We start from the raw sequence: 24,875 nt of genomic DNA on the forward strand, positions 1-24,875 counted from the left end.
AGCACTGTTTGAGTGGTTTTACTCCAAGCAGAAAATCACTGAATAATTCCATATTGAAAAATCATTTCCTGCTCATTTTAAGGATTCCTGATCTGTTTTTGTCATACACATTTGCAGTCGCGCCGTGGCCTTGGAGGAGAGCGTAATGTCCTACCGTGCTAAATCAACTTAAACAACAACATCCAGAACATGCCCCCGGAGGGAGTTTACGGCGCGTCCTACAGGAAACTCTTAAACTAAGAAGCGTTTAGTTACGGGCTGTGCAGCTTTGAAGCTTGTCTCGCGCGCTGAAGCTGTACCGGCGTCCGCCGTGTTCTTTGCCAAGTGATGAACGATGGAGCTTAGCGCGTGGGAAAAGCTTCCCCAGCGAAGTGGGAATTCTTGCGCCAAATCAGCTGCATGGAGGCCAGAGTTTGAAGGCCCGGCTCATTTGCTGTGCCCTAATGAGGGCAGCGGTTCTCCCTGTTACTCCATGTTCTAGATGTACGCTGACGTCACCCACATGCCTTAACCATGCCAACGCTCTCGGAAGGGGGAGCGAGGCTGCGGAGGATTCGCAGAAAGAAAATTTGATTCCTTTTTATCACAGGCAGAACGTCAGACATCAAAGAGTCCACATTCCACAAAACAGAGCATGCTCAGAAGTTTTTGTGCTCAACGTCTTCAAAAGACCACTTTTTTGCAAAGTGTTGGTGATGAACCAACGATTTAACCCCTTTATTTTTGGTGCCAGAAATGATTGTGATGCACGATATTATTGTCATTTTAGGAACTTTAAATGCTACATTTGTCGGAAAACAGAACATCGAAAACCAAACACATTTTTTCAAAGGTTTTCGTTACTCTTGCAGCATACATACATACAGAGAACTACTGTTTAGAAATAGCAGACAAACAAACAAAACATGCATTTACCTCAGCAGTGCTATTTTTATCATGAATTTACATGAATTCACCGTTTCAGTTTAAATCATAATTGTACCACAGTAGTGCTATATAAGTCACATGTGATTTAGAAATTTACACAGAGGAAGATAGACAGTTTATTTTTTTGGATCTTTCAGATGGAAAACCTGCAGTTAAGTATATCATGCACTTTATTTCATTTAATTTGTGTAAGCAGAGCAATAAATGAACTTAAAACTGCTGTTTTATTGGTTCTTCCTTCATCCTGGGCTCTCGATCATCCTGAAAGTCAAGAAGGGGGGTGGAGTGTGGGCCTGCTGCCTCTGTTTAAAAATACTCTAAAATTAGTGGAAACAGTTCTTTATTACTTAAAATTAAATAAAAATAAAATTTTAATTATTCTGTACAGTTCAATGATTCAACATTTTTCATTCAAATATGTATGATTCAAACGTTTTCATTACTTTTGCAACATGCATACTGAGAACTACAGTTTAGAAACAGCAGACAAACAAACAAAACATGCATTTACGTCAGCAGTGCTATTTTAATTGTGAATTTACATGAATTCACCGATTCGATTTAAATCATAAATGTACCACAGCAGTGCTACTCAAACTCTTGTTTGTCTTTTTGGTTGGGTCTTTTAGCTGAAAAACATCCAGTTAAACTGAACCCAAATATGATAAGTATAACAGAATTGTCAACATGCACTTTATTTAATTTAATTTGTGGAAGCAGAGCAAAAAAATGAACATAAAAATACCTTTTTGTTGGTTCTCCATACATCCTGGAAAAAATGGTCCTGAAAGTCAGCGAGTGTGGGCCTGCTGCCTGTGCTCTGTTTAAAAACACTTTAAAATGAGTGGAAACACTACTATATGACTTTAAATTAACTACAAAATAAAGTAGTCATTATTCCGTACAATTTAATAATTCAGTCTTTTCTTAATCGAACCGTGCTTTTCTGGCATACTGGGACCAAATCATTTCAGTTGGCAAATATTCGGTAATCTCTCTATAAATTCTCTAAAAACTCTATAAATAATGCGACTGGAACCTTGCTGCCCCCCACAGACTTAGCTAAGCCTCCAGGTTTGTTAGATGTTTGTGTATCATGGTTTTGGTCAAACTCAAGCTCGCTTGTTGAGACTTGCTTGCTCCATGGTGGTCATGTGATTAGAGCACACCTGTGGTGTGTCCTTCTGTAGAAGCCCTGGTGGTCTAAACCGTGCTATGGGTGCCAGTTTTAGGGTGCTTTTTAAACAAACATACCTTTTAATTTTCATAAAAATTATATTTTCTATATATCTTTATTAATTGTACTTCTGTTCATTCTTATTCACTTACTGTGACTCTCTTTCTCTCTCTCTCTTTTTTTGCTCTCTCTCGCTGTCTCTGGCTCGTTCACCCTCTTTAGCTCACCCCCCCTCCGACCTCTCTCTGTGTGTTCTCTTTTTAACCACCTGATTAGCACTGTCCCATGGCGGCCCTGTTCTAAACAGCTGCCAGTTTCTCAGCCAGGCCAGCCGGACCAGGCAGACCAGGCACTGCTGTCTTTTCTTTTCTTTTTTTTGTTGGTGTTTCCTGTTTCTTACTTGCTCTCTATTTGCTTGCATTAATGTTCTCACTCTTTTTTCCGTGCAGTTCATTATAGAGCTTAGATTCTCTGCCCGAACCCGAGGCCCGACCTGAACTCGTGCCGAAATTGTCCACCTTTTTCCTCGAGCCGGGTTGGGTTTTTAATAAACATTTTTCTTAAATAATAGGTCTATGCTTCTTTAGTGTTGCAAAGTTATTCAACATCATTCTGAACAGATTTTGCTCATTCAAACAGCCCAAAAATGTTTTTAAAAAGCTCATTTTTAACGTTCTACTTACTAAAAAAAAAGTGTCTGGTTTAAATCAGACTTGGGCTCATAATTAGAGTTTATAGGTCGGGCGGCCTTGGGCAGAACATGCACAGGCTCGGGCCGGGTCAGGTCGGACTTTTTGGGACCGATCTAAGCTCTAGTTCATTAAACTGGGGTAGGGGTACCACTGGTAGTTCTCAAATCATCCCAAGGTGGAACACTAGGGGTACTTTTGCCGGTGCTGATGTCAAGTTCCCGAACTGTTCTGTGCTTTCCCATCGCAAAATCACAGGTTCTTGGCCAAATTGGTGCCGTTTTGACCCCATAAACTTGCTGCTCTGGAACCAGCGAACCTGTGACCCGAGCGTTCAAGAGTAACAAAAATAAGGTTTAAATCCTGTTTTGTCCATCTAAAAGTGACTTAATTATTTGTTAAAACATGTATGTACGCTACACTTACACTTACACAGTTTTAATATTATTAGCACCCGTTTTATTGGTCTTAAACCCTGTGGAACACCACATTATCACTGCTATATCAATCAACAACCACCAACAGTTCTCAAAACAGTTATTGCTTAGCAGTTAATAGCCTAATAAGACAGGAAACACTATAGTTTTACACTGATTCACTCTGTAGTTTTTCTTCCCTGTCTAAATCCTGATTCTGAGATGTCTTTCTCAGTAAGATAAAATACTGTATATATACCAGAAACAGTAATCAAACAGCTAACGATAATACTAACTTACAGACTGCAATAGAGCAGGAAAGCTCTGCACAACAGGTGAAGAACATTTGGCGGATTACATTTATATGTCTAGATTACTGTGTATAAATAAGCATGTGTGTGGCTTTTAGGTGGATCTCAGAAGCTTTAGTTATTTAGCTATGGTTATTTGGTGGTATGTGCTCTAAAAAGTTTAAAAACCACTGCATTAAAGAGGATGGCCTCTTGGTTTCTTGAGGAGCGTCCATGGCTGTCCTTCTGATAGTGACTTAAACCTTTTTTGTACTTTTTTTGTTGTCTTCATTCCTCCGATGCTGCAATTATCAGGACGTATCCCACTCGATCAGGGAAAAGATCGAGGCACAGGCATCATCGAGGATAAGTGCTGACTCGGGTGTTTATCCCCGGCGCTCTGGAGGGTACGGCAGTGCTGCGGTCGAGCTCCCTGCGTGCACAGCGCTCTGTCTGGTGTCTGGAGGCCAGCGGGGTCTCTGGGCCTCGGGTGATAGCAGACAGGCTCCTGCTAAATGTGCTGGAGAGATGTAAATTGCCAGGGTGCAGCTGTCGGGAGAAGGGGAAGTCTGGGGCTGGTTGTGGTGGTGGTGGGGGGGACAGAGCTTGTTTTCGTGTGTGTGTGTGTGTGTGTGTGTGTGTGTACCAGCAGGGCCCACCTCTGTTGCAGTCAGCCTGCTGTGTGCTTACTTTTCTGTGCCGAAACCTCCTGCTCTGCAATTGTGCTGCAAGACTAGGCCATTTTTCTCCGCTTTTGCTTTTCGTCGTCAACATTTCCCTTCATTATTTTACCCCCTCGGCCCCTGACAGGCTTTTCCTCACTTCTGTTCGCCTCTCTTCTGCTTCTTTTACTCCTCTGCTTCCTTGTAAAGCCACTCTTTTCCTGTCTCTATCTCTCCAGCTCATTTCACCCCCTAATTCTTGTCCCCTTTTTGCCAGTATGAACACCCAGCTGATCCCCTCACACAGTGGAGTCTGTAGGCTGCTGTAGGCAATTGGTGTGGTACTCGCCCATCCCACACATCAGTCGTCAGTGCTGTCCTTCTCAGCAACTGGTCAGGGGACAGATAGCTTTGCTAGGACTTGTTAGGATTTAGAAGTAGTGCCCTACGGATGCTGCACTACTGAAAGAGTGATATGGTGCTGGGATTCAGTTGGCGCTCCAGTTGCTCAGACTAGAGGAGTCTGACAGGGTATCAAATAAATTACAGATAATTATTCTGCATTACAAACTTAATTTCTACCCCGGCAAAGAGATCCAAGCATTGTGATATTAAACAATGCAAGGCCCATGACGTCAGCCATCAGCCCCACCCCCATCCGCGCGCTGTCTCGCGTCCGAACCGATCAAGAGCTGAGTCAGTGCCGAGCTCTCAAAACCCGCGAAGAAAACAGCTAAACAACATGAATCGTCTCTTTAATCAGTAATCAGGTGTTTAAATGGCTTTTCAAAAGGTAAATAAGAGCGTTTGTTTTTCTGGGATTAAAAGCGTGAATTCCGCTGTAACTGGAAATATCTGCGCCGCAAAACTGTGCTGGACTGAGGTGCACAGCTTTCAATACTTGCCCACGTTTACAAGCACGTGCCCAACCATGTGGATGGAGGCCATGCGTGCGGTTACCTCGTTTATACTGAATGCCGCCTCATGCTTCTCAGGCAGCAGCAGCCTGTCACTCACACTGACACAGAGACTGTGCTGTGTATCTACTTCTTGTGTCAAGAATTGAAACACTGCAACATGACATGTTTGATTTAATTGCCTTAAGTGACATTGCACGTCTTGCGATATGACTACTGCGCATGCACGCATTCAAATGACTATGCTTAAATAATATATCGTGCAGTCCTAACAGAGAGTGTAAAAAAATCCTGTTTGATTGGATGATGAGCAGGAAAAAATAAATAGGAGAAACAGTACAATGAATGAAAGAGCATTTGAATAACAGTATAGCAGAATGTGCCATGTCAAAATATGAAAAATACTATGTATCCTTTAAATGTCTAAGTATTGTAAAATATATTATAGATATTGTTTTACCAAATCTCCCAGGTTTATCAGTGCATGATTACATACACCAAAAGTTTTGGCTTTTATGCTGTTTATATCGATATCGTCGCTGTCCAATAAAAAACACTTATCTCCAAAACAGCAACTTTACAGGAGAGAGAAGAAAACTTGTAAACTTTCAATGGAAGTCAATGTAAAAAGTCATTCAGGTTTGTAATGGTCCATTTATCAAGACATTTTGGCACAGTGTTAGTCAACAAAAAATTGACAAAAATGGAGATATAGATATTTGCAATATAATCCAGCCCTAATTTGGTATAATGCTGTTTTATTTCTTTGAATAGATTCTCAGGGACAGAGAAAGGTGGCACATTGTAGAAATCTGTGAAAGATTTAGTGAATGAGGAACACGATGCATGCCATTGCAGGGTCACTGCTGAGCAACACTCTGCCCCTTCTCTCTCTCTCTCTCTCTCTCTCTCTCTCTCTCTCTCTCTCTCTCTCTCTCTCTCTCTCGTCTTGCAGGACGAGGCAGAAGAAGTGTTTCCTGTTTCCTCGTTCTGCAACTGGATTTCTAATTTATTTTTTAATCCTTGAACCAAACCTCTCTTGTATGATTATACCATGCAGGTGTTCATCCTCCGCAGCTCGACTAAGTGACTAAGTTTGTATCCAGGGCAGCCGGCGAGTTCGGCGCTGGCGTTCGCTCGGGAGTACGTAACCCGCGAGTTGATTACGGAATTCCGCTTTTTTTTTTTTTTTTTTTACCCCCCTGTTTGTTTATTTGTTTCCTGTGCAGCAGCCCATTTAACTAATCCAAGGACCACTTGTTTACCGAAAGGAAAAAGGAGGTGGGGGGAAATTTGAAACAGAAGAAAAAGCCGGGGTGGGGGGGAAGGCTTCACACAGTGTCTCTATGGTAATCAGCAGGTGCCTCTGGCCGCCGAGAAGAAGTGAGGGCTTTCTTACGAGCGTGAGAAAGAGGGGCCGACTCCTCTCCTCATCCTCCTCCCCCAGTTCTTTCCTCCCTATATTCTGTACCCCCTTTTTTTTCCTCGTAGCGGTGGCAGCGCCCACCCCAGCGGCAGTGGCAGAAAAAGGGAGAGAGAGAGAGAGAGCGAGAGAGAGAGTGAAGGGAAGGAGGGGGTTTCCAAAGCCTCACTCCCATCCAGCTGCAGGGGAATGAAAAAGAGGCCAACAACAGGAGAGGAAAAAAGGAGGGATGGAGGAGGGAGAGTACGCCGGAGATGGAGCCGGAGACCAAACTTGTGGGAGTCTACAAGTCTTAAAAAAAAATTTAAAAAAAGAGATGCTCTAGGAAGCAAAGAAGAAATCTCAATTTAAAGGTTCTTCACATTTCTTTACAAATCTCTTTTACTGACATGGTTCTTTAATAGTGCTGCATATTGGCAAGAACTTGTCGATATGATATAAAAATGATGAGTTTCTTTGATTTTACCAAATCACAAACCATCAAACCACCAAACTGAACTGCTTGAATTTTTGCACCAGGAGTAAAGCAGCATAAAGTTATCCAAAAGCAGTGTGTAAGACTGGTGGAGGAGAACATGATGCCAAGATGCACGAAAAAACTGTGATTAAAAAAACAGGGTTATTCCACCAAATATTGACTTATGAACTCCTAAAACTTGAATACTATGAATATGAACTTGTTTTCTTTGCATTATTGTTGTTCATAGTTCAAAGACTAAAACAATTATGTTCATTTTACTCAAACACATACCTATAAATAGCAAAATCAGCAAAACTAGATCAGAAACTGAAGCGCTCTGAAGTATATATAAATAATAAGAGACAGATATATATATATACATCTGTCCAGTATAATTTATTTTACTTTAATCCTGGATATATGGAGATATTTGGAATGCATTATTATTCGTATCATCACATTCTGGATCATTGACCTCTACTATGGTAGAGTATATACTGTAGTGTATACTTATCGCGAAAATACCATGATATATTGTGATATTATTTTAGGGCCATATCGCCTACTCTTAGTAGGTACCATGCAGTGGAAAGGCAGAAGTTGGTGTATGAGGTAGGGTAGAGGTAGGGTTGGGTGGTAATATTATAATATCAGTATTATAATAAGTAGACAGTGCAGTGGGTGGTAATGATCGTGACCGGCTGTGTCTTGCTAGAACTGTCCATTCAAGCACACTTTTCTTCAGTGGTTGCCTGTCCCTGTCCTGGAGTCCCCCTTTCCTGAACTCGATGCCCCCTTGTCACCTTCATTTTGATGCATCACTGCATTTTTGCATCCTTAATGGGTGGGCATGATGGTGTGAGTGGGAGAGAGGAAGAGACTGAGTGCAGGACCAGTGGTAGAGACCCTGCCGGCGACTCATTGAGATGCAGGACGCAGGACGGCTGCCACAGCTGCGGGACACCAGCCCAGGTCCTGAGAGAGGAAGAGAGAGAGAGAGAGAGAGAGAGGGAGAGGGGGGTGACCCAGGAAAAAGAAACAAAAGTGCCCCCCTTTCCTTTCCCAGTTTCAGACTTTAATTCCCTAAATCCTCAACCTTACTGCCTCTTTATTCTGCACCCTCCACCCCCCCCTCTCTCTCTCTCTCTCTCTCTCTCTCTCTCTCTCTCTCTCTCACTCTCTCTCTCTCTCTCATCCTGAGTGATGAATGAGGAGGACAGAATGCAGCGGCTGCTCCCGCAGGAAGTCCTCTTCTGGGGCGTGGGCGGCCCACTGAAGGGACACTCTCTCTCACTTACTTTCCTTTTTGCTAATTCAAAAAATTAATTCATTGATTAATTTATTTATTCATTGATTTAATTGGTGTATTCATTCATTCATTCATTCATTCATTCATTCATTCTTTGCTTCATCCTTGATCATTTCTTGTTCTCTCTTCACTGCCGCCCCTCCTTTTTTAAATTCATTCATTCATTCATTCTTTTTCCTTTCTGCATCCTTCATAATTCTTGTTTTTGCTTTTTTTTTTTTTTTTACATTTCCTTCCTAATCCAGTAATCTATTAATTCATTCTTTTTCACCTCATATTTTTTTCTTTCTAAATCTGTTTCTTACTTTCTCTTTTCATTCTTATTCTGTTTTCTGTTGCCTTTGCTTGTAATTTACTTCTTTTTGAGTTTATTTTCTTCCTTTAATTGTTTGCTTTTGCTGATTTTTTATTTATTAATTGTTCCTTTTCCATTTTTTTACTCTCCATTTTTTTCCATTTTCTTTCTTTCTTGTTTCTTGCTTTATCGAATTATTTATTTTTTTTTACTTTTCTTTCATTTGTCTTAATTTTCTTTATTTCTTTGGGATTTTCTCTGTATTTCTGTCTTTCTTTATTTCTAGCTCTTTTTCTTAAAATTTGTCTCTTTTTCTCTTTCTGTGTAAGTGATTTTTTGTTTCATCTTTTTATTACTTGTTTTTCACTTTGTTTAATTTTTTTTTGCGTTTCTTCATTTTTATTTCTTGTCTTTTACATTCTTTTCTTCTCTTAATTTCCTGTTTCTTTGGCAAGCTTTTTTTTCAATCACTCACTTTCTTTCCTAATTCTTTCTAGTTATTTCTTTCTGTTTGTCGCAGAGTTAGTTTTTTTTTTCTCCATCTCTGCCATTCCTATTCACTTTTATTTAGTTTGATTTTTGACATCCTTTCTCCTAAGTATTATATGTTGTTAATGTAGACATGTGATCTTCTGTTCTTGTCCTGTCCTCTCTTCCACTTCTGTTCTTTTTTGCTTGTGGGTGTTCTCTTCTTTTTCACCCTTTTTTTAAAGCATTCTTTTTCTGCAGTAATCTTCACCGAGGTGACCTGGGCCTCTTAAGCTGGGAGCATGGAAAATGGTGTCAAAAAGTCATACTTTGCCGCTAATCCAAGGTCGGCTCCTTCTGCCGCAGCTCTGATATTCAGCCGTAAAGCAGAAAAAACAGCAGCTGAACGCCATCTGCATTCCCGTTCTCCCCAGTGTTTAAAACGCTGGACACCTCCACGCTAATTCAGCCCGTCACAGACTCCAGCTGATTGCCTTAACTGCACGGTGACAGCGCCCCACACTCAGCAGATTCCCCCACCTGATGTTCCAGCGCCTCTGATTGTGAGCCATCCATCAGAAGCGTTTGAAGGGAGAGGTTTTTGGGTGCTGTATAAGCAGTTCTGTCAAATGATGTTATAATGTCTTGCTGATTCTGCTCATATGGCGTCACTTTTTTAAGCTTTTTAGTGTTTTAGCGCTTTTTTAGAGCTCCTCTCACAACCTCTGTGTTGAACAGTGGTGAACAGACAGTTTTAGTAGGAATGCACCAAATATTTGGCAACCAAAATTTCTTGTACTATTAGTTGCGCCTGATTATAAGCCGCACTTTTAATAAACGTCTATTTTCTGCTCTGTTTTCATACATCAGGCACACTGAATTATAAGGCACGTTGTATGGTGCTGCAGTGTTTTTCTTCTAATTCTAAAGCTAAGCTAAGTTAAGTAAACAAATCTGTAATTCTTAAACATTTCAGACTAGGCAGACAAGTCAAACAAGCGCTTGCTCTTAATCTACACAGATGTTTCTTCTGAAAACTGTTTATTTGGGTGAGTAAAGCACTTCCGTTTATTTACAGTAAGCTTAGATTTCCAGATAACTGCTAGCAGTAATGCTTATGCTGCTCCAGCAGTGCTAGCTACAGTTAGCAGAAAAGCTACAAGCCAAATATACTCGGCTCTGAAGGGCTAAAGAGCTAGCGCTTAACGTGGTTAGCAACTAATGCTAATACTGCTCGAGTCTCAGTGCTGGAGAGCTGAACTCCTGTATAACAGGAGTATACTGCATACTATATATAACTATATACTATATACTGTATATAACTGAAACTCCTGTATAACGCTGTACTTTAGCAGAGTGGCTTTACTGCTCCTTATAATACCTGACTGATAGAATTCATATATAAGGAGCACCGGATTATGAGGCATACTGTGATGATTTTTGGTTAAAGTAAAGGACCACCTCAACACCCCTTAATATAGTGCCACATCACCCACCTCTAATCATCACATCAGGGTACTACTTTTTTATTTTATTTTATTTTTTTTACTGTTTTTAGCAACAACAACAAAAAAAAATCACACTGTTCTCATTATTTCCCATTATATATCTACTAGATACAGATTATATCTGTCCAGTATCATTTATTTTACTTTAATCCTGAATATATGCAGATGTATGGAGTGCATATATATGACCAGTATTATGACCTCATTCTGGATCATTGACTTCTGATACAAATCTGATAAAATTCTTGTATTTTTTTTATATCTTAGTTAGGGGGTGTGCCATATCATAGCATACACAATAATAAAATTTAATTTTCATTTTGTTGCAGTAGTGTATTGTTTAAATATTTTTTTAAATTCGGTGTTTTGTCATATCAGCAAGAGTATTATTATCTCGAAAATACCATATAATATTATTTTAGGGTCCTTTACTTTGAAACAGCCTTCAGTGATGTAGGGTCTGAGAATTGCAGCCCACCTTGGGTGTGAGGGCAGGTGTGTGTGTAACACCGGCCCTAGTTCTTGGTGCTGCTGTAGCAGTGCAGTGGTAGTCAGATAGAGATGAATAGTGTGTGTGTGTGTGTGTGTGTGTCAGATAGAGATGAATTCTCTTTTGAGTGCTAGATTCTTCCTCTTCATTATCTTCCACTTTAGCCTGCGAGCATCCCTGTGCTATGCAGCTGTTAAGCATGTACAAGCACTCTATCAGGCCCTGACAGGTCTCTATACACACACACATACACACACACACACACGTACGTTGTGGCATCAGCACACGTACAGAGTCATCGCTAATTCATCTCTATCTGAAAACAGCTGCAGAGCTTCAGAAGCACAGAAGCTCTGCATGTACATGTTATTACACTCTATATATTCACAGGTACACATACACACACCTACTCACACACTTCCTCACATACACTTCCTCACATACACACATCTTCACACATGCCCTTGCGTGCAGAAGAAGGCTAGGGCTGGGTATCGTTCCAAAATTTTCAGTTCTGGAACTGATACAATTCTTGAATTCAGTACAGATGCCCAAACAAAACTTTTTTCGATAACTTTTTCTAAACTGTAAGAACTGTAAAAAAGACAAGAAAGCGATAATTATTCTCACACAGCGTATTTATTTGCCAGCCGACATGAGTAATCCCATTCTCATACTGTCACCATCAGAGACTCAATCTTTCTGGATCTTGTTGGAAAAAACTGTGACCACAGTGTTTGTGGCACTTTATTAAAAACAAAAATCATTGCTTGTGTTTAAAGTATATAATATCTTTAAGAGAGAAAGAGAGAGACAGTGCGAGTGAGAGACAGTGCGGGAGAGAGAGAGAGGGAGAGAGACAGAGTGAGTGAGGGAGAGACAACGAGAGAGATGGAGAGACAGCACAAGTTAGGGACACAGAGCAAGAGACAGCAAAAGTTGGCGAGACAGTGCGAGTAAGAGAGAGAGCGAGAGACAGCACAAGTGAGAGAGGGAGAGACAATGTGATTGTGTGGGGGAGAGAGCGAGTGAGAGACTGAGCAACTGAGAGAGGGAGAGAGACAGAGCAAGTAAGTAAAAAAGAGAGAGAGACAGTGTGAGAGAGAGTGACTGAGCGAGTGAGGGGGAGAGAAGGTGTGAGTTAGCAAGATACAGTGCGAGTGAAAGGGAGAGAGACAGCGCAAGTTAGCGACCGACAAAGCAAATGAGAGTTATCGTGAGACAGAGTTAGTGAGAGAGAGCGAGAGACATCATGAGTTGGCGAGAGACAGCGCAAGTTAGCAAAAGACATCACGAGTTAGCAAATGATAGCAAGAGACAGTGTGGGTTAAGCAAGAAACAAAGCAAGTGCGAGTTAGCGAGAGACAGCGCGAGAGACGGCGCGAGTTAGCGAGAGACAGCGCGAGAGAGAGCGCGAGTTAGCAAAAGACAAAGCGAGAGACAGCGCAAGTTAGCGAGAGACTGCGCGAGTGAGAGACATCGAGAGTGAGAAAGCTCCTGAGATCTTAGCACAGCGGTGGTGTGTCAACATTTTGAATGATCACCACAAAAATGCTTATTGCTTTTCTGCTTTCACTCTTTGCTTGTGTTCGCCAGCGTGCCGTCGCTGTTGTTTTTCAGCCCTAATGATCATTACTTACCGTCTTAACTTTCTATCTCTGTTTCTCGATTTTTTCCTATTGTGTTTTTGTCGCCAATATATTAAATTTCCCTTTATTTCTCTAAAGTTTCTTGAAATCAGTGAGTGGTTTTTAGATGACCCCATATATAACATGGTGTCAGAGCTAAAGATGGCACTCTGTTATCTCAGCAGCAGTCATGTAGCTCAGCTCTCTCTGTGTGTTTCCTGTTTCTGAGAATCGAACTATCTCTGATCGGAAGACACTGCGCTGCTTGTGGTGAAGTGTTTCTGTGATTGGTCAGCTCGATAGCGGAGAAGTCCCCTTATCACACTGTCCCTAACTGACCTCACAGACTGAATGGGACTTTTGGGCTTATTCTTTAGACGTAATTTTGTGCAAATTCGACATTTTTTAAGAATTCCTGTTGATGGTTGAGAAAGTGATGGGGGTTTTTAATGCTTACCTTGTTTGAACTGGTCTATTAAACCATAGTTTGATTAATTTGCTCTATGGAGACACTTGGTTTTTGATTGTTCTAACCCTTATGGAGTTGAGGCCAACTATCATCACCTATTAATGTGAATAAGGCTTTATCTAAAGGTTATTATGGTGGTCAACTAATCTGTTCATGAAATTTCCAATTAGTAAATTAGTCAACAGTTGTTTCTTCTTGTGTTTTAAGTGTGTTTTCACACCTGTAGTTGTTTTTTATCATCTGAATTAGTTGATAAGTATATTTACTTGGGGTGTTTTTCCCCTTGGTTTGGTTTGTTTTCACACTGTACAAATTTTAGACACTCCCGAATCAGGCCCAACAAACCTCTGATTGGTGAAGGAAATATATTTAGAAGATGTACGAATTTAATATAGTTATCAGCATATCAGCATTGTGTTTAGGTTTTAAACTTTAAATTTAGACTCTCGCAGTGTAGAGAGCAGTTTAAAAAATGGGAAAAATCTAAACGATTTCTTTGAGATGCAACAATATGTTTTTTGTTAATCAGTTTTTTTTTATGAGATATAAAGAGATATTAAGAGAGCACTTTAGTGTCTGAATCAGTTTCTCTGATTTTGCTATTTATAGTTTTATGTTTGAGTAAAATTAACATTGTTGTTTTATTCTATAAACTACAGACAACATTTCTCCCAAATTCCAAATCAAAATATTGTCATTTAGAGCATTTATTTACAGAAAATGAGAAATGGCTGAAATGACAAGTTTTAAGCTTTCAGAAATATTTGGTGGAATAACCCTGGTGGTTTTTAATCACAGTTTTTTTCATGCTTCTTGGCATCATGTTCTCCTCCACCAGTCTTACACACTGCTTTTGGATAACTTTATGCTGCTTTACTCCTGGTGCAAAAATTCAAGCAGTTCAGTTTGGTGGTTTGATGGTTTGTGATCATCCATCTTCCTCTTGATTATATTCCAGAGGTTTTCAATTCAGTAAAATCAAAAGAACCAGAGCTGTATGTATAACAGGCATTCCCTAACCTTTCTAAAATTTCCACTTGTGTCAGGCATGTATTAAAGTGGTCATAGAGGTTGTGTTAACAAAAAAACAAAGTGAGGATAAACATTGTATATTTTTTGATGTTTTAAACATCAGAAGCAAAAACTCCATTAGCTTGCTAATCAGTTTATTTGCTGTACAGATATTATACCTGTATTGTATTCACAAAATCCACAGCAATCCCAGCAATGATTGCCTGGGTGACTATTTTAGTAGCTAGTCAAAAAATATCTTACCTGATCAGCGAGAAATTAAATCAACTCAGCATCACCTTTAAATCATTTCAGGTCCCAGAGCTTTGCCTTCTGCCAAAACCTACCAGACCACTCTGTTTTTAGAATAAATAAAATTAGACACTGCAGGGATGGTTGCGCCAGCGCACTGATACCATTTATTAGAAATCTTAAAGAACTGCCATGTTAAACAATAGAAGAACAAAAATAACTGGTGTTGTGCTGAAATCTGACTCCCCTACCTGTGCGTGCATGTCACACAGCAGTGTGGGAACAACAAATTACAGTGACTGTAGATTATTTACAGAAATAAGAAGATTCATATATAAGTCTGTAACTGTGCGTTCATTCTGCTGTGTGATGCGTCTGCACTTAAATTTAAAGGGGATCAGATTCTGGTACGGAGACAGAATTTTGCATAACACCTGGGCATGATTGAGTAATGATGATGATGATGATCCATCCAGTACTTTTTTTTACGATGAGTACTTTTTGTACTCAAAGTGAGCGTTTGGGATGATTGAGGTGGGGTGGTGATCATCCAAGACTTTCTACACTTTCTGACATTCTAGTTAAATGCAATCAAATTCTCACAGCAATCCTAAAATTTAGTAAAAAGTCTTTCCTGGATGATACTTTAACAAAAGCAGGAAACACACTTTTTTTAATATCCTTAATTTTGGAAGAAACTATGAAAAGTTATGAAGTGTTTTTCTCCTTTAGTCTCTGATGTGCTCTTATTAGGGATGCCCCGATCCAAATATATGATTGGTAATTGGGGTTAATCACGCAATTTTCAATAGTCGTAATCCAGATCACTGATGTTTTTCGATTTCTATGAGTGGGTGTATAATTGAGGTAGCACAAGAGGCTGATGATTGGTAGGCTGGGAAAGTGGGCGTGTCGTTTATATAATCCTTTATTGAGTATGCTAGCATGGACGCTAATCCTTTAGATCCATCTACTGCTTTTATATTTTTTCTCATTAAAGTTCCCAATTAAACTCAGTAACTCAGTGCATTTAATTTTAAAATTCAAAGCATCAAATTTTAAAAAAAGCATTTAATGTATTCTGTATTCTATTCTAAATAATATGCCAGGCCTAACCCACACCACACAGGGAACTACCTTTATTTAAAAAAACATGAATTATGATTTTAGTGTCGTGAAAATTTAAGCAATACATATTTAATCAAATAATAACATAAATAGAATTACATTTTGCCAGTCTAAATCTGATTCTGTACTTTTTCTGATTTTCTGATATTTTGTTATTTTTATTTTATTTTTATTTTTATTTTATTTTTTTATTATTTATTTTTTTTTACTGCATTTCCAACGTATTGGATTGAGATTCTGTATCGGCAAATACTCAAAATCAAATGGCTCGGACTCCCCAAACTCGGAGTCCTGATGGTGCTCGTGTTTCTAAAACGTGGTCACAGTGAGGGACAGTGCGTTTATAGTTTATATGCTCTGTTTCTGGTCTGTGCTTTTCTGAACGGAGAGGCGAGTGTGTAAAAGTGGAAGCTGCGCGAGTGTGAAAGGGGAAATGCGGGTGAGTGTTGCGGTGGTGAGTAGGGCAGTGTTCACAGAAGCAGTTTTATTAGAAACTGGTTTGTGTAAAAGGGAAGGTGAATGAAATGGCTAGACGGTCAGGCGGATGTGGTGGGCACGTCCGAGTCACGTGACCGCGTGCGAGCGAGCGTGAGCGAGTGTAGTAAATATGAGCTGCTTGCAGGGTTGTCCTTTTACTGCACTTTTCAGTGGCAGTGTTTTACACTGTGTGGGTTTTGTGCAGTAAATCAACTTGAGTGACTGAAAATGAAGTACTGTTGATTTATATAGTTTCTATAGTCGTCCATAGAGAATGTAGTTTGTATTTTATTATTTTATTATTTTATTCACAGGCTTTGCGGTGTAATATTTTTATTTTCTGTATTTGGTAGGACTTTATAAATACTGACAAGCTCATTAGAAGGACATTGATGAATTAAACATTTGGCAGAAAATCAAATACCAAACACATTTTTTGTAAGTTTCAATTAAATTTTCTGCTTTTCTCTTTACTTTTCTCAACATGGTGTACATCAAATAACCCAAAAGTATTTTCTCAGCATTGTTGCTCTAGTCAGAATTGTGCCTGTCAGACAGCTAGCTTTTAGCTGCCACAGCAGTGCAGTCTTCCAAACATTTGGAAACTGGGTTTAATTACAGGGACGTCTTATTATTATTATTATTATTGTTAAGTAAATATAAACAATGCACTGATCAGTCATAACATTTAAATCGTGTGTGTGTGTGTGTGTGTGTCTGTGTCTGTGTCTAGCTGGGTGGCATTGCACGTCATCAAAGACAAGAGACATGCAGCAAAATGCCAGGCCATGCCAACATCGGTGGGCAGTGTGCGTCAGCCAGACTGGCAGACAACAAGAGCTGGACACTGTGTCTTTGAGGACACACACACACACACACACACACACTCCCATTCACACAGTTATGTCTCTGAAGCTCCAACTTCTCATTCGTACTGTGAAATACACACACTGCCTAAGTAAATCATATTTGTGTGAATATTACTCTACCCCCTCAGTCCACATACTTCTATCCAATTCAGTAATAGTTCTGTTTCTCTCAGCTTGCCCAGAAATGCATGTGTAAAGCATGTCCTTCAGTGGTGTGTACTCAGTTGCACGTCAGTACATCTTCGCACCCGTGTTTTTCTTATAAAAGAAAGTCTAGTAATGTGAATGAGCCAGTGTGCAAACTTTGTTAAAGATAGTCTTTCCAGGACCAGTCAAAAGTTGGTATGCGTGTGCATGCATGTGCATGTTTGTGTATAAATAAATATATATATATGTATATATAGATACTGTAAGCAAGACAATATGATGGTGTTTTCGTTCAATATAAAAACTGTCATAGTATACAAAACACAGTTATATTGCAAATAAATCTATATGAAAAAAACAGTGCTGTCTGCCACCAATTTTCACATGTAAACTAATGAAAAAAATTATACAGAAAAAATATTGTGATACAATACGATACTGCATCATAATTTTCTTACACCTCTTACTGTTTTACCACAATATCAGTGTTTTGAAACGGTCTTAAAATGCCAATAATATTGTTTATTGCAGTTATTTTTAGGACAATGTCATTACCATTCATTTTAAACCAGCATGCAAATGACTGAACTGTTTGTTGGTCTGCCTTTTTTTTGTAGGACTTATTCATTTATGTATTTCATATTTATAGCAGTGTTACATGTTTCAATAATATTTGTCCATGTAGAGACTAGGGCTGCAACTAAAGATTATTTTGGTAGACAACTGATTAGTCAAAATTAACGATTAGTCGACAATGAAATTTGTAGTTGACAAATTTAAATAATCGACATTGTTGATTATATCGACTAATCGTTGCAGCCCTAGTAGAGACACAGTCATAAGTGAGGGAGGGATTTTAGGTTGGAGTGTGGAGTAAGGCTTGGGTGGGGGGAAAAAATAAAAAATAAATGAAAAAAAAAATAATTATCTGCTTTTTAGTCAATTTAAATGGTCGAGCTGTAAGCAGCTCCGGCGTCTCCGCTGTGGGTTGCTCTGGTATCCCCAGCTCAGGGACAGTGTGACGTACCTCTGGGTTCTGACCTCATCACCCGGTGTACGGTGCGCACCGTGTACATACTGTCCCGGCATCGCTTGGCTGCTGTAGAAAAGAGAGAGGGGTGAAAGAAAGGGAGGGAGGAGAGGAGGTGGACTGGCTGGGGGGGGGGGGGGGGGGGAAGATGGGTCAAACGGAGGTCTGTTGGACTCTTGTCTGTAACGGCTTTCTAATCATGTTTACTGAATTGACTGAATTGCTGCCCCCAGTTTCAGATCAGTTTTGGGAGCCGTTTGGGAAAATGAACCTCATTGAGGCTGTAAATTACATTAAAAATATAATTTCAGTCAGAAACTGTCAGGATCATAAAACAGCGTCTTACTGACTGTCTGTTTAGTTGGCATTAGAGTTGGGCGATGTGGCCCTAAATTCACAATATCTAAAATATATAATATCACAATATTTCAGGTGTTTGCAAAACCATGTTACTGCAGGGAAATAGAGAGATTAGTTCTAAAATTTGGTGGGAATCGCAGGGAATCTCACAATATGGTGTTGCAATGACAGTATCATGATACTGTGATTCTTTGATTCTCAATATATTGTAAGAAGGGATATAAAATATCACAATATTTCATGGTAATTACGTGATAACAATACTCTTGGCGATATGACAAAATACTGAATTAAAAAAATATATTTTAAGAATACAATACTGTAATAAAATATTTAATAAAAATTCAATTTAATTTTTGCATAAGATATGATATGGCACACCCCTAACTGAGATATTAAAAAATACAAGAATTTAATCAGATTTGTAGCAGAAGTCAATGATGGGAAATGAGAACAGTGTGAATTTTTCTTTTGCTAAAAACAGTAAAAAAAAAAAAAAAAAAAAAAAAAAAAAAAAAGTAGTACCCTGATGTGATAATTAGGGGTGGGTGATATGGCACCCTATTTCAGGGTATAATATTGTTGGCGATTTTTAAAAATGTTGGCGATATTATTATGTACGATACGATATGGCACATCTCTACAAGTGAGTATCTGTAAGGTGACAAAATGTGAAAAAAAAAGTTTAAAGGATATGAATACTTTCGCAAGTCACTATTAAAAACTTTTCCATTTGTACATAGCAACAAAAAAATCTTTAATCTTTTAATTAAATTTGCTGCACATTATGATGTGAATATTGTGCATGGCCACCTTGCAGTGTTGATTCTGAGAGGATATGGTATTTTGTTAAGTGTAAAGGTGATTTGTGATGGTCTTGTCATGATGAAAAGATAAATGTTTTACTTATAATTTGATCTCTTAAAAAAATCAGGTTTAATTTCTACTCTACTCATCTAGAACACTTCCTCTGTCCAGAGTGGGTTGGACTTGGAAGCACTGACGCTCTTGTTATCAGGCTGTTGGTGGTGGGTTTAAATGTGAGATTTGACAGCATAGTAGTAAAACATCCTTACACTGCAGAACAAGTTCTCCTCCCCTCCACGCTGCCATGAAAAATGGCAACTGCCGAAATAACATATTGGGCATCTGCTGCAAATTTGAGAATCGTTAAGTGCACGGGGATGGGTAGCGGATGTGTTCTCTCTCTCTCTCTCTCTCTCTTTCTGTCTTTTTCATATTAAAGTCTAAAGCACTGGTGCTATTACCAGAAGATCGCTGGTTCGAATCTGTAGTCCAGCTTACTTCTCCTTCACGTTCAGCCAATTGCAAACCAGTTTATTAAAGAATGGAAGAAATGAACTAACTAACTAACAAAGGGATTATGAGGGTTTAATCTATGTACTAAAATAAATAAAAAGTAACCTTCTGCTGTAGCTATTGTGTTTACATCAATAAATATCACAAAAAATGCTGAAGAAAATGCTTAAACTTCACCATGCTCGTTAGAAAGAGTGAATTATAGCATTACATTGGGGTTAAAATGGGTTAAATATTTAATGCATTAAAAAGAAAAAATTAATGCATAAGATTTTTCTAAGTTAATCACATGCATTCCCTGGTTAACGCTTATTATAATGCAACGCAAGCACGAAGCGAACATCTGTATGCATTTCTTCTAACCATGGAGGACCATGGAGTCCAGAACAGTTTGGTGACGGTCCTGCATAAATACACCTTCCACACCTGGCAACCGCAGGTGAATCATTTGAATCAGATGTGTTTGTGAATCAGATGTGTTTGAGCGGGAATGTCACCAAGCTCTTCTGCCCTCTGTTAGCTGAATTTGATGCCCTTGATGTACACTATACAAGCTCTGCTATAGACTGTGTTACCATTTATTGCCTCTGTTTAATTTAACACTAATAAAGATATTCATGATGCTTTTTAGATTATACTATACTATATTTTCTATACTACACTAGTAGTATTTTCCTTTTTTTCTCAGTTTTTTTTTAATCTTCCATGTATTGATGCCATTGATGCTTTATCTTTTGACAAAGTGGAAGCAGCTTTGACCTGACAAAATAATTTCACATGTATTCCTGTATAGCTTTAATCGCTTCGATATTAAATATACAGTGTAATTTTTACTTAACACTAACACCTTCTACTGTAAAAACACAGCATCAGGGATGCATGGATGCCATTTTTCCCCCACAATAGAGTATGATTACGTGTATTTTTGTATCTGTATACCTACTTACCGCATTATCAGAAGCACAGGAGTGCAATTTGTTAATTTGTTATTTGTGTTAATTTGTTAATTTGGAGTTTTGTTCTGACAGAATGACAATATTATTTTTCCAAATAAGAAATAAAATGGATAAAAAAGTAGATATTTAGTTTTAGGGCGATCAAGTGACATTTGGACCACATTAGCCAGTTACATGAGACTTTTGTCTGGAAAGAAAAAAAAATTAAATTTGATTTTTATTGACTACCTGTGGAGATGCGCGTAGGATTTCTGAACTCTTTGTAAGGCGGACATACGTTGGCTGGGCAGAGTGATTTATGAATTTTATTCTGCTAAAGACGTTTTGCTGATATAAATTCACTAGTAGTGAATCTGACTTTGTTAAGTCCAAACAGCTGTGCTCTCACAGGCTGAACCTCTGATTGGAATCATGTATTGATTTTATTGATAAAAGCTGTAATTGCTTTACATTTTGACAAATGGGAGGAAGCTTTGACCCGTCAGTCCAGTCTTCAGCCTCGGCTCGGTTCTCTGAACGGTCCGTCACAGCAGGACCAGACCCGAACTCCAGGGAGGCGCCGAGGCAGCAGTCAGCTCTGACTGATCCCAATCCAGACTAAAGTGGAGGGAGGAAATGGACCAATTAAGGACAGCTTGCTCCGCCGCTGCATGGGGTTAATATTCCTCTACCGTGATTAAAAATGAATTGCTTTATTCTCTCTCTCTCCTCTCTCTCACTCTCTCGCTATCTCCGAGAGCTGTTCCAACTTCTCTCCGCTCTCAGTTTTTCCCCGACACATTGCAGATGCTTCGGTTGGGCCTTTTTTCCTGATGTGTAAGCCTTTTTCCTCCCTGTTTTTTTTTTTCACGTTCTGCAACATCTGGCGCACCGTCTCCCTCTAGTCTTCAGCAGAATTCCATGTTTGTTGCTGTGAAAGACAGCAGTTTTGTGTACGGAGCTGTGAGAACATTTTATATAGCATTTATAAAAAATGTGTTCATGATTAGGGCTGCAACAATTAGTCTATATAATTGACGACGTTGACTATTTATGTTGTTTACAAATTTATTGTTGACTAATCGTTTCAGCAATAATACACAAGAGGGACAATATTACATGTTAAAACACGAACTTTGAGTGTATTATTGCGATTATACCACAATACTATTTTCACTGGTATTAAAAAATTTTGACTTAAAGAGGAGGAGAAGCTTGTTTTTTGCTCTGTTTGGTTTGTAAGCGCTGCATCGTTGCTAGGTTACCTGTTTGTGGCGTAGTAATACATGGAGTGCTTCAGTTACAGTGCATTACCGGCTGATAACGGCATTCATAGAACTCCTCTCAGCCAATCACATTACAGGGTCTGAAGTAACTCTGGTATAATCATTTGTAACACTTCCGCATTACACAAAGTGCAGAGGGACATAAGCCCAATGGGAGATGGGTAAATAGCTCACTGACATAGTTTAGTTACTCACAAACTTAGTTTGTGTCTTGTCTTGTTTGCCCAAGCACAACAGATATAATACATATTTAATCATTAAATTGTATAAAGTGATTTATATATCCTATTTAAATACATTTAAATGCATTTTAAATCTCATGTTTAGCTGTTTCTATCGTTTTTAGAGATGGATGACATTAAAGAAATAATCGTTGATTAATCGACTAATTGAAAGAATAGTAATCAGATTGTATTCAGGTGGACTTTTTAGTAAGATATCCAATAAATAATGCCTGATATTGTAAATTAACTCACTTTGTGTGTTAGTTGACTAACCTAATTATTTATTTTTCTAGTAGGTCTTTCTAATATGAATTGTGTTTTGGTGTTTTTGGTGTCGATATTTGCAGTTCTGTCTTGAAATGTCCAAAAAATAGGTTTCCCATAAACCTGCTGACTTCTACTCCGCACTTCAATATGAACGTCCTCTTTCCCCGTATTAAATCTCTCTCTCTCTGATCCGCAGGAGAGTACATTAAGACGTGGAGGCCGAGGTATTTCCTGCTGAAGAATGACGGTACGTTTATTGGGTATAAGGAGAGACCACAAGATGTGGACCAGCTGGAGACTCCCCTCAATAACTTCTCTGTGGCACGTGAGTATCTCAGCATGATACCATAGCTCTGTGGGAAAGGTGATACCCCAGCTAAACGAGTATATATATAAAATATGGGACTCATATAATATTGATTTTAATACAAATGAGTTTGCTGTCTCTGTCAGTTGGCAATGATGACGTTTGTTTGCTGTTTATCCACATTCTGTTTAATGTCAGCATTCGCGTATTCGCTATTTTTAATGTTCTTTAAGAAATAAAATGTATAGAAAATAGATATTAGTTTTAGGGTGATCATGTGACATCAGGACCACATTAATCAGTCCCATGAGACTTTTGGGGAAAAAAACAGAAAGGCATTTTCAAGCAAGTTGAACTAGCATTTTGTTTTCTACAATGGGACATTTCTCCTAGGATACCTTAAACTTTTTACCATTAAGGTGGACTAACAGCGGCTGTGTGGAGTGCTTCAAGAATTTTGTAGATGAGCATGGTATCGTATAGTAGTATCCTGAGGCCGGTATCAGTATTCATGCATCTGTAGATACAAGTAATATGGAGCCACACAGATCTTTTTAGCCTGCAGTTAGCCGCTAATGCTAATACTGCTCCAGTCTTGGTGCTGGAGATACTTTACTGAAACTCCTGTATAACTCTGTACTTCAGCAGAGTGGCTTTATTGCTCCTTAATACCTGACTGATAGAATTTATACATAAGACGCACTGGATTATAAGACGCACTGATGATTTTTGGGAAATTTAAAGGATCTTAAGTGTACCTTATAGTGTGAAAAATACAGTACATGAGTTACAAGCTTAAGAACCAACCAGAACACTGGTTCTTTTTTGTCTCTGTACTGTTAAATGGCAGATTGTAGTCATCTTCAGCTTCCTGTGATTGGTCTAAAAGTCCGAACTGTTGAGAAAAGTGCCTTCACAGAGCAGACAAATCAGACCATGGTTTGTGGCACCTTTTACATCTGCATTTTTGCATGTATTTTGATGGTTTTAAATGGATTTTTAGATTTTTGACCTGAAGAACTGTAAGATTTTAAGAGTGGAACAGAGTTTTCACGCTCTCCCTCTAATCTCAGCAGAACGGCGCCCCACCATCCCTGCCAGAAGCCACTTAAATGATTGAACAGGCTAATTAGACAGCCGTATTGTTTGTTAAAGGAAACGTTTCCTCCCTGACACTCGTGAGTTATAGTCGTTATTAGGGGGCTGATTCTCATTATTTATCTCGGCTTTAAAGCAGAGCAGCCGCAGCAGCAGCGGCAGCCGTCATCGGAGGCAGTCAGTCAGTCAGTCAGTGGCGTAACGCTGATGATGTTGGTATACGCTGATGACAGAGGGTGCGGCGTGAGGCGTTCGGGGGCTGTTGATGATCCCTGCTGGATCTCAGTGGTGGCCTCCAAAAAGCTCTTCCATCTCCTCGACAGGCAGCTTATGTCAAACAACCCTCCACCCACCCATGTCCGCCACAAATGGCTCCATATCCAGCTTCTCCTTCCACATATGTCTTCTAATGTGGCTCTGGTGGGGTCGCAACAAGCTGTCGGTCCTCAAAACCGTTGTGCTGTGTGGCTTCAAAAAGCACAAGTCATGTTTTTTTGTTTTTTTTTGTTCTTGTTTAGTTGCTGTTGCTGATCTTTTTGTACCACCAAAAAGACCGGAGTGCTGGTTTTTAACTGCTGATGATGTGAGGTTTTTGCTGGACTCTCCTCTGTAAGCACCTGGAACACAAAAGTGTCGATTCATGAGACAAGATCTGTCCATGACTTTACCTTTTACTTTTAGGAAGGTAATCTCCACGAATCCACAGGAACATCACTTAAAGGAGAAATCTGGTGTGAAATGGACTTGGGGTGTAGAGAAACGTAAAAAAAAAGGACAAACTTTTTATAGAATAGTCCACCTCTGGTAACCCCCAGCATTCTGAAATGCTGCACTTTTAGACAATGCTAGAGATAGGGGCATAGCATTGCCCATGCAAAGAAATCTATTCCATTAATTAAACTATTATTTATGTGACTTAATTTAAAGATGGCATGCCAGGAGAATTAGCTTAAGGTACTGTGTGTGCAAACAATATAATATATTTTATATATTTTAAATCTAAAGTTAAGTAAGGCTAAACAAAACTGTCATAAAA

General features: G+C 39.1%; 1 protein-coding gene and 1 long non-coding RNA gene across 2 annotated transcripts in view; both read left to right on the plus strand.

The window, feature by feature from the left end:
- The window catches only part of LOC125780990 (uncharacterized), a 74,056-nt gene that overhangs the window by 25,152 nt on the left and 24,029 nt on the right, over window positions 1-24,875 (plus strand). The gene's annotated exons all lie outside the window — the stretch shown is intronic.
- Window positions 1-24,875, plus strand: part of akt1 (v-akt murine thymoma viral oncogene homolog 1) — a 66,638-nt gene that overhangs the window by 17,734 nt on the left and 24,029 nt on the right. Inside the window, exon 3 of the mRNA XM_022672583.2 lies at window positions 22,631-22,759. Coding sequence (XP_022528304.1) covers window positions 22,631-22,759 — 129 coding nt within the window. The remainder of the gene's footprint in view (window positions 1-22,630; window positions 22,760-24,875) is intronic.

The sequence above is a fragment of the Astyanax mexicanus genome, chromosome 14 (genome assembly GCF_023375975.1).
Source record: "Astyanax mexicanus isolate ESR-SI-001 chromosome 14, AstMex3_surface, whole genome shotgun sequence".
Lineage (NCBI taxonomy): Eukaryota > Metazoa > Chordata > Actinopteri > Characiformes > Acestrorhamphidae > Astyanax > Astyanax mexicanus.